This window comes from Mastigoproctus giganteus, chromosome 12 (genome assembly GCF_048544385.1).
Source record: "Mastigoproctus giganteus isolate SK-2022 chromosome 12, ASM4854438v1, whole genome shotgun sequence".
Taxonomy (NCBI): Eukaryota; Metazoa; Arthropoda; class Arachnida; order Uropygi; family Thelyphonidae; genus Mastigoproctus; species Mastigoproctus giganteus.
The window spans coordinates 155,994,381-156,010,821 of NC_143586.1; the positions used below are offsets into that span (position 1 = coordinate 155,994,381).

At 36.9% G+C, this 16,441-nt stretch overlaps 1 protein-coding gene across 1 annotated transcript in view; it reads left to right on the top strand.

The window, feature by feature from the left end:
• Sbf (SET domain binding factor) overlaps positions 1–16,441 on the top strand; it is a 540,931-nt gene that overhangs the window by 517,897 nt on the left and 6,593 nt on the right. Inside the window, 3 exon segments of the mRNA XM_090386505.1 lie at positions 699–854; positions 5,328–5,482; positions 13,706–13,837. Coding sequence (XP_090242631.1) covers positions 699–854; positions 5,328–5,482; positions 13,706–13,837 — 443 coding nt within the window.

A 16,441-nucleotide genomic window follows, 5' to 3' on the forward strand; every position in this document is an offset into this window, starting at 1 on the left:
GAGAATATATATTTAAAGTGATGGTGAATATGTATAAAAATAATTGTAAATGCTGAGACTTGGAATTAAGTGACACAATTTAAATTGGCATGTCCACAGTGCTATAGAAAATAATTTGAAGGCATTAGTTTTAGAGCAGCCCTCATATATTTCACATTCTTCCATAATTTCTGCTTGATCTACAATTTGTCTTATGCTAACTTTTGTTCAGACACAACAAAACATATAAATTATTTATGTACATGCAGAGATTAATCACCTGAGAAGACATAAATTCAAATTGAGGAAAGACAATTGTAGAATAGATGTGCAGAAATTTGCCTTTAGCCAGCGGTGGTTGATTGCTAGAACAAACTTCCATCACAACTGATGTAGAAGTTGACAGCTTAAATACATTCAATGTAGAACTAGACAAACATTTGGAGCGAATGAATGGATGAAATAGGAAGGTTTTTTTTTTTTTATTGCTAATGCTGTATAAGCTTGCTTTCTTGCATCATATGCCTCTGCTAATGCTATTGATAAATATCGTTTTTTTTTTTTAATACCTCTGACTATAATAATAATAATTGTGTGTGTGTGTGTGTGTGTGTGTGTGTGTGTGTGTGTGTGTGTGTGTGTGTGTGTGTGTGTGTGTGTGTGTGTGTGTGTGTGTGTTTATAATCTGTTACTACATTTAGCTTTTGATATGTTAATAGGTATGAGATGTATTGATTGTGGTTACAACTGTCACGAAAAGTGTTTAGAGTCTGTTCCAAAGAACTGCACAAAATATAAATCTGTTGGTGATTCAGGAGCTGGCTCAGCATCAGTATCAAAAGGTGGTAGTGCAGAAAACTCATCTGTAGCATCAAGTAAGTTTTTTGAAATTAAATTTCAGTTTATCATAACTAAAAAAAAAAAAAACATTTCTTCATTTCAAATGATTTATCTTCCCTGTTTGCCAAGCTGGGATGATCATTCCATGTTGCACAATCTGGGAAAGGGTAGATGATTGTCTAGAAAAAGTTACTTTATTTTAAATGTTATCTTAAACAGTGTGAAAGTTGTCAGACCAGTTATTTAAATTTTTATAGTGCATTTCTTAACCATTCATTTGTTTAAATTCAGTGTTGCTTTCAGTTTCATGCACCGATCAATGTAAACTATAACTTAAGTCTGTAATTTATATCATAAAAAGCAATAAAAAGCGCTCTCTCTTTAATAGAATGCAAACTTTACCATACATGTAATAAAAAAAAACTGCAGCCATTATCAACCCACTGCAGGATGGAAGCCTCCTCAACAATTCATGCTGAGGGAAATGGGCCATAATCTGCCACGCTGGTCCAGTGTGGGTTGTCAGATCGACTGTATTTAGTAGTCAGGAGCATGAACCCCCGTCTACTCAAAGAGCGTGTGCTACTGCACTCCGGCTCCTGACCACTCGGCTATGGAGACCTATACATGTAGTACACTCTACAAACTGTGTAGGAGCTTTACAGTTATTCAGAATCTACTTGCTCATCTCAACTATGTGAATATGATTCAACATTGATCAAAATGTTCAGTCACGCTACATATGTAAAATAACAAAAATTCTTTCTACATCAGTTTCTTTGACCTGCAGACCTCATTAAATGATAAACCAACAATAATTGCATTTAAAAAATTTAAACCATCACCTAAATTGCAAGAAGCCATTGATTGACCTTATAGTAACACAGAAATTATGGTCTAAATAAATCCATAAACAAGCAAAAATGGAATAAATTAAACTGAACATAACTGAGAAAGACTTATCTGAAACTCATCATCATCTTCAGCCATTGTTGATCCACTGCAGGATGAAGGCCTCCTCAGCAAGTCCTGGAAACTGTGGTTCCGTGCTTTCTGTTGCCAATGTACACCAGCAAATTTCACAATTTCATCAATCCACCTCATCTTTGGTCTTTTTCTTGGGCATTTAAGAGTCAAGTAGTATCAATTCCAAAATTCATTTATTCCATTTATCGTCAGTTCTTCCTGATATATGACCTGCCCCATTTCCATTTTAAGTGCTTTGTTCTTTCAATGATGTCACAGACCTTCATTATTTGGTAAATCCATGCATGTTTTTCAGTCTCTTTTGGCTATGTTCAAAATTCAGTGCTCCACTCTGTGTGACCCTCAGTCTTTGTAAAGCTTTGGCATTCAATTTCCATGTTTCACAACCATATGTTAGGACAAGGAAGATTATATTGCTCAAAAACTTTGTTTGAGACAGAGTGGTAAGTTTATCTTGAAGACTATATTAAGCTTTCCAAATGCATGCTATCCCAGTTTTATGCGCCATTCAATTTCCATCATGATGTTTCCATTTGTTGAAATTTTTTGTCCAAGGTAAACATGCCTTTCCACTTCTAGTTCTTGTCCATTGACCATGATTTTCTCTGGTATGGAAAATTAGTTGAACATAACCTGTGTTCTCTTGATATTCATCTTCAAACTGAACTTCTTGCTTTCATGCTGCAGTTCTTCAATGTTTTGCAGCAATTCTTCTGGACCATTGGCAAAGAGAATGATCTCATCTGAAAACCATAAGTGATTCAGGTAATCTCCATTTATCTTGAGTCCTTTATTATCCCAATTTAGCACGCAAAAAAGTTCTTCTAAACGGGCAGAAAATAGTTTTGGGGAGATTGTGTCTTCTTGTTGGATGCCTTTTTCTATGTTTATCTGAACTTTTTCATTGTTGACCTGTACTGATGCAGTAGCCTTTTCATATATTGATTGGAAAATATTGAAGTAAGCTCTGTCTACACCTTAGTTGATTAGGGCATTGATTATTGCTTGTTTTGTGACTGAGTCAGATGCTTTTTTATAGTCAATGAAGGCTATACATAACGGAAGGTTGTATTCATTGTGCCACTCTATAACTTGCTGCTTTGTTTGGATGTGATCCATTGTACTGAAGCTGCTGTTTTTGGGTTATGTCTCATCAAGTATTGTGCCTATTCTTCTTGAAAGTATCTTTGTGAAAACCTTGTAGCAAAATGGCAATGGGCCTATTGGTCAGTAGTTTTTTTAAATCTGCCTTGTCACCTTTTTTTGTGCAGTAGCATGGCTTCTGCATTTTACCATGCTACAGGATACTTCATTGAGTAGAAGGCATTTTTAAAATAGTTTGGCTTTCAGCTTTCAACATTTCAACAGTGACTTCATCGAGTCCTGCTGCTTTGACATTTTTCATTGACTTTATAGCATCGTCTACTTCTACAAAAATTTCTGGTACAGCTTCTGCATCTGGTGTTGGATCCGGTTGTTGTCCTTTATCCTTATAAAGATTTGAATAAAATTCTTCAACTTGTTTTAGTATTTTTTGTTGTTGCACCATCTTAAAGCTTCAAAGCAAACATTTGGCTCTTGTGTGTAACCATTTTTCATTTTGCTTTCTTTAGCCCTTGATTTTCTTTGGCATTCTTCTGACAAGATTAACATCGAACTTGTGCATTTCTTCCTTTAGGCGCTCTCTTATGGTCTTGCACGTTTCTGCATATTCTATTTTGTGTTTTATGTTACCACTCTGCTTCATTTCTCGTCATTTCCATATCATAGCAGTTCTTTCTTTTGATATTCTGGTCGGTTTTTCTTGTTTCACAATAGGTGCAAGGGCAGAGGCAGTGTCTACAATAGTCTTAATGGCTTTGTCATTATCGGCTGAAATATCTGATTGAAAAAATTGTCAAAGTTTTGATGATTTTTCAATAGTTGGTTAGTGGCGATCTTCACTTTAGTTGACTCGACCAATTTCTTTCATTCTTTCTTGCAATCAATTTTGATTTTTTCTCTCAGTAACCGATTGTCACTTTCAACATTAAAATGGTTCGAGAATGAGAAATCAGTGAATATTGTTTTATTATTTGTCAATATTAAGTCAATTTCACTAGTATTTCCAAGAGGGCTCTTCCACATTCATTTTCATTGGGCCTTTTCTTAAAAAGTGAGTTCATGATGAACAAATTTTGTTCCTCTGAAAATTTAATTAGTAGATTGCCTCTATCATCTCTTTTTCCAGTTCCATATGGGCCGAAAGATCTTTCCCCATTCTCAGTCTTACCAGTTCTCCCATTACAATTTTATAGTGCTGTAAAGGCGCAATACATCTTCATAAAATTCTTCAACTTCGTTGTCACTACGGCTACTTATAGGAGCTTAAGCTTGAATAATGTGAAGAGAATAGTAACTCTGTTTAGCTTAATAGCACAGCAAGCATTTCTTTCGGTAATACTTTCTACTTTTATGGTTGAATCTGTTAGTCTTTTGTTGATCAGGAACCCAATTCCACCACACTATCCATTATTTGTCCCTTTGTAGTACAGCCAATGTCCATCTTCTAGTTTGACCAAATCTTCAGCTTTTCTCCAAATCTCACTTAAACTGATGATGATGTCCCGGTTGATGTTTTTCAGCTCTTGTAATACACTGCTTGATAAAATTAAAGGAACAAAATGCTTTTTGTGAATATTTTATTGTGAACAGTGTCACCGAAGGTAAATATTTGATATAATAGGCATCCTGGAATGCAAATTCCATGTATCCAATAAAAATCAATCTACCACCTTACAGAGCCACTCATTATGCAAATTATTCGTACCCTAAAAAAACACGGGTTGCAACCACATTACTTCATTCCTGTTTTTTTGGCTTGCCCAGTGGGATAGCCACATCTCCAGTACTCAGGATGGCAAGTCATCATAGTTAGATGATTCTTTGAAATGGCAAGATGTTTGATGACTTGAAGCCAGCCAGTCGCAGGTGGAGGTGGCATGTTGGCTTAATGTGTCATGCAGTGTCGTCTCGGCACTATGGAAGCAGTTTCAGGAGACAGGAACCATTACAACCCTAGTGAGATTCCCTCCTCCAACCCTTATTTTAATAGCACAATGATGTTAGGAATCACTAAATTTAGGTATACGGTGAGAAGGGAGAAAAAATAAAATGTTCTGTTTATACCCCAGTACAACCACATAGGCCAGGGGAGTTACAACTAGACATTTTAACAAGAATATTAACTGTATTTAGCAGTCATGTGGGCTCAAACCATAGTCAACTGAAATGCATATAACTATTGCACTCCTGCAGTTCTACTCAGCTACATCATTTATTTTTAAAATAAATTATACATTACTACTATTATATTGTAGATTAACTATTATAAATACATACCTGCCTGTGGTACTGAATCTTCGTGATTAGCTAAGAGTAAAGTTAACCAATCATGATTCGTTATCGTTACAATTTTTGTACTTTTTAATCTCTGACCTGTGTTAGTTAATTGTAAACTGTTTTATATAATTTACCTTTAGGTGTTAATACAATGCAGACCAGCAGTCAGTATTATGATCAGTTTTCATCAAATGTTGCTGAAAATAGAACCCATGAAGGGTATCTGTATAAGAGGGGAGCCTTATTGAAAGGTTGGAAACAACGTTGGTTTGTATTGGACTCCATCAAACATCAGGTAGGAATCATGTATTATGATAATGAAATCTGTATGCTTCATATTTTAATGAAACTAAAAAACACTTGAGTAATGTGATTAAATTATGTGTTTTGTTTCTAATGAGTTAAATTTTTCATTTAAGTTGTATACACTAGAAAATGGATAGTAGAAAATGTGATGAAACATCTAAATTGGGTAGCTGAGGGATAGTTTCATATAGGTGGATAACTAAGCAGAATATTGCACTTCATGCTGCTTCATATTGCCCTTCAATTCTCATATCAGTAGATGTTATGGGCCAAAGACAGTGTAAAACTGCAATGCCAGTGTATAGCTCTACAAAAATTTGGAGAATATAAATCACCCCCAAAAGTTTACAGATGTTTGTAGTTAGCATTAGTAGTGGCAATAAGGCAAGAAAGCAAACTTATACAGCATTATCCAAAAAAAAACACTTCACACATGACCTGTCCATCACCCTCTAAGAATTTGTCTAGTTCTTCCTTAAAATTATTAAACTACCCACTTTCACAACACTAAATGAAAGTTTGTTCAACTACCTGCTGGCTTAAAGCAAACCATCCTTTCCCAGTTTGCTTCCTTGTGTGTGTTGTCTCAGCAAGAGGAAGGAAGTCATCAACATATATCATACTTAATTCATTGAGTATGATATATGTTGATGGCATCCTCAAACACCTCAATCATATCTCCGCGATGGTTCCTGGTTTCCAGATGCTACAATTTACAGAACTTGCAGAATTTGAAGCCGTTCTTACTGTTAGCAAGAATGGCTTCTCCACACTAATCTTGTTGCCCTTCTCTGCACCCATTCCAACCGATCCACATCCTTCCTAAAATGAGGCTTCTAGATCTGTATGCAGTACTCAAGATGTGTCATAACCATTACGTTGAACAACAGTATAATCACCTCCTTATCAATGATTGCAAAATTCCTGTTTCATGCAATCAGAACTTCATGCCTGATTGCACAATTATCCCCAGATCATTTTTATTCTCCACTACCCTGAGTGTGGTACCACATAGTTCGTAAATTATTCTGGTATTACTGGTACCCATATGCAGTACCTTGCAGTTAAAGGATTTCATCAGAGAAAACAGAATTCAAGATACTTATTTCATTCATTTGTATCATCTCATTAACAGATTAACTCTTTGTATTGGATTTACAGAAATTTAATGAATGCAAGTTTCCAAAAACAAACAGTTTTATCAACAACAATAGAAGACTGACATGCAAACTCCCACCCCTTTTCTTTTCATCAAATAACAACCTCAAAAACAGGCCAGTCCATTCTGACATTATCCATAGCAATCCACTGTTACCACAATCTCACCAGCAGAAAGTTTTGTATTGAGCAAGGGCCTACAATTAGCCTTGCAAACACCTGATTCCAGACATGCTGACATATCAAGGTAAGTGTTTTTGTAAACTGGAATCCAGGATGAAAGATCAGATGTCTCATTTCCCACTAAATGTGTTGCCAATTTCATGATATTCCCAGTTTAATATTAAAATTTTAGTTCCTATGTTTTTCACACTTTTCATTGCTTTGTCAACAGATAAATCTCATTTTGAGATTTATATGGGAAAGAAAAAATGAAGGTAGGAGTGTGTTATAGGCTTAATGACTCTGATGAGTACAACGAACAACTGTACAGAGAAATAGAATGGGCCAGTAAATCAGAATGTCTTGTAATGGGGGATTTTAACTTCCCAGATATTCACTGGAACTTGTGGATTGATCACTCACACACTAACAAGACTTTTGTAGATTTATTGACTGATTGTTTTCTATAGCAGCATGTTTGAGAGGCAACCAGAGGAAGTAATACTACTCTTGATATGATTATCAGCAGTCATTATTCATGCATTAAGGATTCGCAGATAAAGGAGCCACTAGGTGGCAGTGAACACAATGTACTGATGTGATGTGGGATTTAAAGATGTAATACCATCAGGTGTAAAGGGAAGGGTTTTTGCTTTCATAAAAGCGATACAGTGGCCTCACACAGTTTGTAAATTCTATACAGTGGGACCAGCTGATGATGATGTTATCAACAGCATATTCTTAATGGGAAGCATTCAAGGAATTAATTTTGGAAGCAGGCTTTTCATACCAACTAAGAAATACTCTTCAAGGTTTAGGCTTAAATGGATATCAGATGAACTAATGGCAGAGAAGGAAAATCTGTGGGATGCATATAAATTATCAGGCAACACAGAAACCTATGGTAGGGGTTTTTTTTTTTTTTTTTTTTTTGTTAGTTGTTGGTGCATCGGCTTCTGTGGCCATATTGCACCTCCCAAAATTTTTGCATATTCTACTCTGATCCAAGCCCGAGACGGGATTTGAACCCTTGACCTTTTGACGAGTTCCTCACCATGGACCTGGGGGAGGTGGAGGCCCAGGCCTTTGCAGACGACCTCGTACTGACGGTCGTGGCAGATTACAGACAGAACCTTGAAACGCTTGCAAACCAAGCCCTTCAAACCTTGCAGGACTGGGCAAAACTACATACCTTAACAATCTCGCCAACGAAGATGGACTCAGTACTATTGAGAGGGAGGTTAAACCTTAGAAGACCGCCACAAATCAAGCTGGCAGGACAAACAATCAAACTGTCAATGCAAATTAAATATCTGGGACTGATCATCGATCAGAACTTATCATTTAAACCGCACCTAATCTATCTAAAAGAGAAACTGCGGAAATACACAGCGCTCATTGCCAGAGTTACACGCAGGGACTGGGGGCTAAACAGGAGAACCCTGTATTATAAAGCCATCTTCATCCCGATAATAACATATGGATCTTTCATATGGTACAAGAAAGCAGGAACAGCAGTGAATAAAAGGATACTGGACACGATCCAACGCAACATATTATTAACAATAACAGGAGCATGTAACACGGTTAGTAAGAGTGCCCTACAGGTCCTTGCGGGGACCCTACCCTTGGATTTAGAGGTAACCCGCTGTGGATTTATGTATCTACTAGCCAAAGGAACCCAAATCACCTACAACGGTCTTACCATTGACATCACCAATAACAGGAAAAACGAGAAACAAAAAATAGTGGACTACCTCGTACAAATTTGGCAGAGAAGATGGACAGACGTGGAAAAAGGAGCGGTAACAAAAAAATTTATTCCCCAAGTAACCAAGCTGTATCCCAAGGCTCCCGCATGGCTGTACCCAGGCCTAAACACTACTTTTCTACTCACCGGCTACGGGCCTTTCAAGGCCAAATTAAATGCCATGGGCATAATCGAGGAATCACACTGTCTCTGCGGCGAACTAGTAACATGGTATCACGTTATGCATCAGTGTGAAATATACGAAGACATCAGATGTCAAATGATCACAAGAATTAAATACATCCCTAACACCCAGGAACACCATCTCCTGGACACACCAGAAGAATTTGCGGCCTTTAGTCGCTTTGCCCAGGACGTCTTCTCCAGAAGAAAACTACATATAGCCATCCACCAAGGCCAACAGGAGTAATGAAACCAAATATGGACACCAAGGAATGCGAGAAACTAAGGACGGGGATATCAACCAATGATGATGGCCATTGGAATAGGCCAGCCAAAGTTGAGAACAGAACCCACCTGATAGGGAAGTAAAAAAAAAAAAAAAAGCTATCACACAATCAGAAGGATGCTGAACCAAAGAAAGAGGAACACAAGTATGCAGCTTGCCCCATGAGTGACAATGAAGAGAAACAGACGTGAGACAAAGGCCATATTGGAGACCTGAAGAGGGCACTCTAGCCCTCTTCACCTATAATTCCTAACTCCCCGGGAGGAGGGGACGGTCACACGGTCCCCCCTTCTCGCCATCCCGTTTCCTCTCTGGTGGGGCATGGGCATGCCCTACTGAAACTGGGGCAGCCTTCTCTATTGGCTCCATACTTCTGCCTTATCCCCCCCAGTCTTCTGTCTCCCTCCCCTCTATCTTCACGCTAGTGAAGTCCCACACATCAAAATTAATACATCAAAACCGCCATATGCCCAGCATTCGGTCTAAGAAATTAAAGCGATAATATCCCGACGTCAACGCAAATAACAAAAATCACTTTATTTTATTTTCCTGAGATGCCGAAATCTCAGGAAACTAAGCGGCAGGACCTGCCTAAGTCTACGGAGTTCCTGGCCTGCCTCCACGGGGCGTAAGTGGGGCAACGTTGGATCCCAACAGGGGTCCAGCGGCTAAATGGCCAGAAGAACAATGGTACACGACATTACACAATCCAAGATCCATACACTTTTAAATCTCTGGCATTTACAGTGTACTGTAATACACCACAACGTAAACTACGCGGAGATGGGGGAACCCCTGGTGCCGCTTGACCCTAAAAACACTTACACTTGACCTTTGGGTTGCCAAGCAGACGCTTTACCCACCTGGCTAGCCTGGTTGGCACCTCACCTATGGTAGATATAAGCTAGTCTGCAATCAATTTACAAAGGAGGTTAGGCAGATTATAAGAAATCTTTGGCAAAGGATGCAAAGACTTCCTTACTTATGTAAACACTAGAAGGAAGGGGATGATCCTGCTCTAATAGTTGAAAACCTGAATGAGTATTTTGCATCTATATTCACATGAGGAATTCTGTAGGAAAGTGGATAGAAGCTTATTAAACTCTAACAGGGAGCTAAATGATTTTGTAATAACTGAGAGCAAAGTGGAGGAGAAATTGTTGAAGTTAAACATAAGAAAGGCACCTGGTGTGGATGGGATCTATTCAGTTATATTAAAGGAGGTAGCAAAGAAAGTAAGCAAACCCTTAGCCACTATTATGAGCACATCCTTGAACTCAGGGAAGGTCCCTATGGACTGGAGATGTGCAATTGTATCCCCATTTCACAAAGGGAAATCAGAGTAATCACAAGTAATTACAGACCTGTTAGTTTAACTTCTGTTCCAGGGAAATTAAAGGAGGCACTGGTTAAAGAAGCACTGCTGAATCATCTAGACAAGACTTCAGTAATAATTCAGGCACAGCATGGGTTTGTTAAGGGTAAGTCTTGTCTGACCAATTTGATTGGATACCATGATGTGGTCACAAAGGAACTGGATGCAAAAAAATAATTTTGATATCATATACTTGGATTTCGGGAAAGCTTTTGATATTGTTGCACATGGAAGACTACTGTACAAATTGGAACAGTTTGGCATTACAGGCAAGTTGCTACAATGGATAAAAAGATAGCTGAGTGTGAGAAGACAGACAGTAGTAATAAATGGACCCTGGTCTTTGAGGACCAATGTTATTAGTAGAGTCCCCCAGGGTTCAACTGAAGTTTAACATTGGCAAATGCAAAGTAATGCATATGGATAGCAGTAACCCTAGAGAAATGTACCAATTGTGTGGTACTACACTCAGGGCAGTGGTGAATGAAAAAGACCTGGGAGTAATTGTTCAGTGAGATATGAAGGTTTCTGAGTGGTGCAGTCAGGTTGCTAAAAGAGGTAATGTCAATGATATACAGGAATTTTGCTAGTAGTGATAAGGAGGTGATTATCCCTTTGTATAAGGCAGTGATCAGGCCACACCTTGAATACTACATACAGGTCTAGAGGTTTCATTTTATGAAGGATGTAGAGTTGCTGGAACGAGCAACTCTACAGTACAGAGAAAGGCAACAAGATTGCTGAGGGGAACAAAAGGATGTTCTTACCAAAAAAGGCTTAAGTTCTGCAAATTGCAGCATCTGGAGACTAGATACACCTATGAGGTGATCTGATTGATTGATGGGATTCTTCCTCTTGCAAGACAGTTGTACAATAGATGTGTGGAAATTTGCCTTTAGCCAGCCAGTGGTTGATTTCTGAAAGAAACTTCCATCTGCTGCTGTGGAGGTTGACAGCTTAAATAAATTCAAGACTGAACTAAACAAACTTTTGGAGTGAATGGATGGGTGAAACAGGAAAGGGTTTTTTTTTTTTTTTTTGGCTAATGCTGCATAAGCTTGCTTTCTTGCATCGTATGCCTATGCTAATGCTAAAATATCCACTGTAATCTTTGATGGAAAATCAGCCAGTAAAATTGTGGTTTTCAACCCAATTGACAAAGAAGTGCTATAAGTGCAATAATTTTAGGAAACCTATTGTTTAACACACTATGAAATTTCACATCTTATGATGCAAATGCAAGAAATATTAGACATTTCACTACTTGCACAAAAAACTAATAACACATTCAATTATGAATAAATTGCAAAAATACATTGTGTTATTGATTTAAAAAAATAAATAAATAAAATTTTTTTTTTTTTACATACTCTAAAGTATTTATTGGTTTGTACAGTAGAAGTTTGACATCTAAATAATTGGGATTAGCTGTCACCAAAACCACAGAAAACAAAGGAGAGTATGATGCAGTCTTTTCTTGAAAAGATGTGTCAGTTTTGTTTGCTTACTCTGATTATGCTGCTCTTTCACATATTCATCTTTTAGCTTACATAGTTGCATTATTTCCTACTCAGTAATAAATAATTTTTTTCTCCATAAAATTAATCAGATCATTGAAAGAAGAAATAGCCTTTGCCATGGTCATTTTCTTATTCTCATCATTGACACATTGCTGCCATCACTACCTTTACTGATGTTTCTTTTGGCTTAGCGGGGGGAGTTTAGTGAGATATAACAATATCTCATTTTGTTAACGAGTTGTGCAGTTATCAAACAGCATAAATTTCAGTAGTTCCACGCATAAGTTAGTGAACATTAGAAATGGGATAATTAGCCCATTTTTCTACTTCACTTTGATTTATGCTTGGAGCAGTATCACTAAATCCCTTTACATAATTAATAGATTTGTTCTCTGAAATCCATGAAAATCTGCACAAGCCTCATTGGTGAACATCATCAGAAAAAAATATTTTGCCAACACTGCTTCAGAACTGTGGGATAAACATTGTTAGTCATGCTATACACCATAGTGCTTCCTTTAGTGTGACTAATTTCTTGAAATTATAGTACTTAAAATATCTGATTATGCACTGATCCATGGGCTGAATCAAAGGTCTTGAGTTTAGCAAAAAATATGTAGCAAAACCATTAGGAACTGACAGTTTCTACTTGTGGATGAGTTATGCAACTATCAAACAACAAGATTTTTGCATCATCCAGTAACCTAACATTCTTAGCATGCACTACCTGGCTTTGGCAAAAAATTATGATTAAACCAATTGCTTGGGTGATCCATTCACCCAAGCAATTGGTTTAAATATCTAAATCAAATAGTATCTAAATTCCTGTTATGCAGGCCATGTAACAGTTTCTTTGAGCAATATCTGCTACTTTTTTACGAAACTAGCAATATCTGGTAAACAAAAAAATAATAATAATAATAAATAAATAAAATAATAATAAGAATCCTTTTGAGCTTTTCTATCCTATATTGTTGTTAGATGAACATCACACTCTTGGCAAAGTCAAGATATACTGAACCACTTTTAAAACACTATCCAAGGGAAAAGACAAAGAGAGAATTTTTTCTTTTGGTCTCTTATACCTTATATTGTTGTTTGTTGAACACCAAACCCTCCCTTGGAAAAGTTGAGATACACTGATGCCACTAGATTCCTTAAAGTCTTCACTTTTTACTGTATAGTGAGCATACAATTCTTTTTATTTTAGCTTTGCTACAACTTAATTCAGTTTAAAATGTGGACACATCTTTTCTTTCCCTTCCTTTATAGGGCTTGATGAATGAGAGAAAATTTAGATATAACTGACAGAGCATTCTGAACACCTATAGTCACAACATACACATGGTTACAAGCTAAATAAGACTGACAATAGCAGCTAATGGTGGCTTTTGGAAACCAAAACCAATATTATTTGTCATTTATTTCCGATTTCAGATAAATGATTTTCTACTGTACTACTTCACAATAAAAAATCAACTTGTTTTGTTAAAACAAGTATAATCAGGCACTTCACTGAGCAGCCATATGATCTACTTCATCTCTGAGTATACCTTGAGTATACTCAGATGTGACACTGAATGGGTTAAAAGATATGAATAAAGACCAACTAGTGGGCTGGGGGAGTTGATGCTACTCTATGGTAGTTTATGTTACAGAAATAATTTAATCTGAGAGAAAGATAATAGTTTTCAAAAGTGCTTGGTAAATTTTGTTTTGTAAATGTTATTGAATGCAGAATTTTTCATCACTGTATGTGTGGTATTTGTTTTCTGCAGCTGCGTTATTATGATGCTATGGAAGATTCTCATTGCAAAGGACTGATTGACCTAGCTGAAGTGACCTCAGTGGCCGCAGCAACCTTTGTACAGGGTGCACCAAAGAAAGCGGATGAAAAAGCATTCTTTGATGTGAGTTCATATTTTATTATTACTATTAGTATAAATTTTCTAACAGTGTTTTAACCTTATTCAAGTATCCAAGCAAACATGTAGTCTCAAGACATTGCAACTCACAAAACTGAAGTCTTTGTCTGTTGAAATACTTTTTTATGCCAATAACCACCCTTGTTTCTCTTCACGCACCTTTTTTTCAGTGAATCCACATCACTTCTCAAATGGCATCTACATAATCTTCAATGCAATATATCTGTCCACAACCTGCTAAACACCACTTACTTTTTCTGACACAGTCTCACTCACCTCATTTGTCTTAATTATTTACTACATGATTCCTTCCACTTTAATACATTTGTCTGCTTGCATATTCCTTATCAGACTTTCAAATCTGGAATCACCTCTTTTTGATCTACTTCATCTCAAAATCTCTTTTTCTCGCTCTCATTACCACATTCTGTCAAATTCATTTCTTCTGACATTCTCCCAACTTGACAAATCACCCAAAACTTTTGATCTTCTTTCTTTGAAACTAACTTTTCTAACAGTGTAATAATTTTCCTTGGTAATTTTAATGTTCACAACTCCGGTTAGTAAAGATGCTGAGGCTTCTGCTATTACAAAGGCCCTTACCCCACATTCACTTACCTACTAAAACGGCAGACAAGACTAAACACATTCTTCACTCTTCTCACCAAGAACCCTTCAATGTGGATAGATAATGTTAGCTGTTGTGTAGATGTGTCAACTCTTCCCCAATGGAGCCATTATTCCATGGCCATTTTCAAGCCTCATGTCATTTGACATTATAACAGTGCAAAATGAGATGTTCTGTATTTACTCTTTTCCTTGAACTGTTTTTTTTTTTTTTTTTTCTCTCTTCTTAAATTTCCCAGTACTTAGATTGTGTAACTGAAATTATTCATGTAGGATAAATCCTTTATTTTTCATTCCAAACAAAACTCCTGTCCATTACTTTATTTTTTCTTTGCCAGAAAATGTGCTAAGGCTGCTAGGAATAAAATGAATAATATTTATATTATTGAGGATACACTGAAATTGTTCAGTGTTCTTAAGAAAGTTCTTAGGATTCTTTTTTTTAAAGCTCCTTGATGATTTTTTTCAGATGTCATTCTTGAGAACAAATTATCATGATACATGATTGTGCAAATAAGAAGGATGTTGCAAGGCAGTTTCAGAGTGTTCGAGCGGTATTCATAGATTACTGTTGTACAATGAGCAGAAGCATTATCATGGAATAGTTCATAATGTCCACAAGACTTTTGGATTATAAAGGACTACCTCTCAAGTGTGTAATAATATCCCAGTAGATGGTCATTCTCTTAGATTTATTGAAAAATGTTAATGGGAAAATTTATTTTACCAATAGTTTTGAACCTTACACTTCTATTTTGAAAGTTGATTTCCATAGTAGATAAACCAGAAGGAGGATTCTTAGTCATAGGCATTTCTTCTGCCAAAATTATGGAGCATCTAAAACAAGAGAAGATTTCTGTTCTTTTGTTCAGTGTCATAATTTTGTTCAGTGTCTTTTAATCATATAACGCATATGATTATATGGTTCCCATTGATAAAGAGTGTTCTTGTAAATGCTGAGGTAACACAAATTTGATCACCCCAGGGGCTCACATCTGGTGAGTATGGGCTTGGCACACCCAGGGTCTTGAGCTGGATATCATCATTCTTCTCTTTCTTGGTGATTCCTCCCCCCCCCTCTCTCTCTCTCTCTCTCTCTCTCTCTCTCTCTCTGTGTGTGTCTGGGAAACTCAGGAATATTTTTTGGCTGGTGCAGCATAAGCCTCAGGCTTCCTTGTACCAAAATGGCTAATAATAATAATAGTTGGCAATGCATCATTTTCAAATTTGAAATTTTTTTGTGGACGAGTTTTGAATCATCATCATCATCAGCCATTTTCAATCCACTGCAGGATGAAGGCCTCTCCACTTTCCAGTTCCTTCTGTTTTGAGCACTGGCCATCCATTTACTACTCACAAACTCATGAATTTTATCTATCCATCTTCGCCTTTGTCTTCCAGGTTTTCTTCTAGCTCCTCTTGGATACCATTCTGTTATTTTCTTAGCCCATCTGTCATCATATCTTCGAGCTATGTGTCCTGCCCAAGACCATTTTAGTTCTTTAGTTTTGATAAGAATGTCCTTTACTTGAGTTTGCTGCCTAATCCATGTGTTTCTCTTCTTATCTAACAGTCTGATTCCCAATATAATTCGTTCCATTCTTCGCTGTGTAGTTCTCAGCTTCTCTTCCATTCTTTTGGTGAGTGCCCAAGTTTCACTTCCATAAGTCATGGTGGGGAGTATACATTGGTTCATTATTTTATGTTTCAGACAAACTGGGATATTGCTCTTCAGTATGTGACTATATTTCCCGAATGCTATCCATCCAAAATTTATTCTTCTCTTGACTTCCAGCCATTTATCATTATTACAGCTAATAACTTGTCCCAGATAAGTATATGACTCCACCTTTTCAATTACTGCTCCTTCAATCATTATTTCCCTTTCTGTGGCATACTTGTTCATCATTACTTTTGTTTTAGCCCTATTCATCTTTAGTCCAAAATCCTTACTAACTGTGC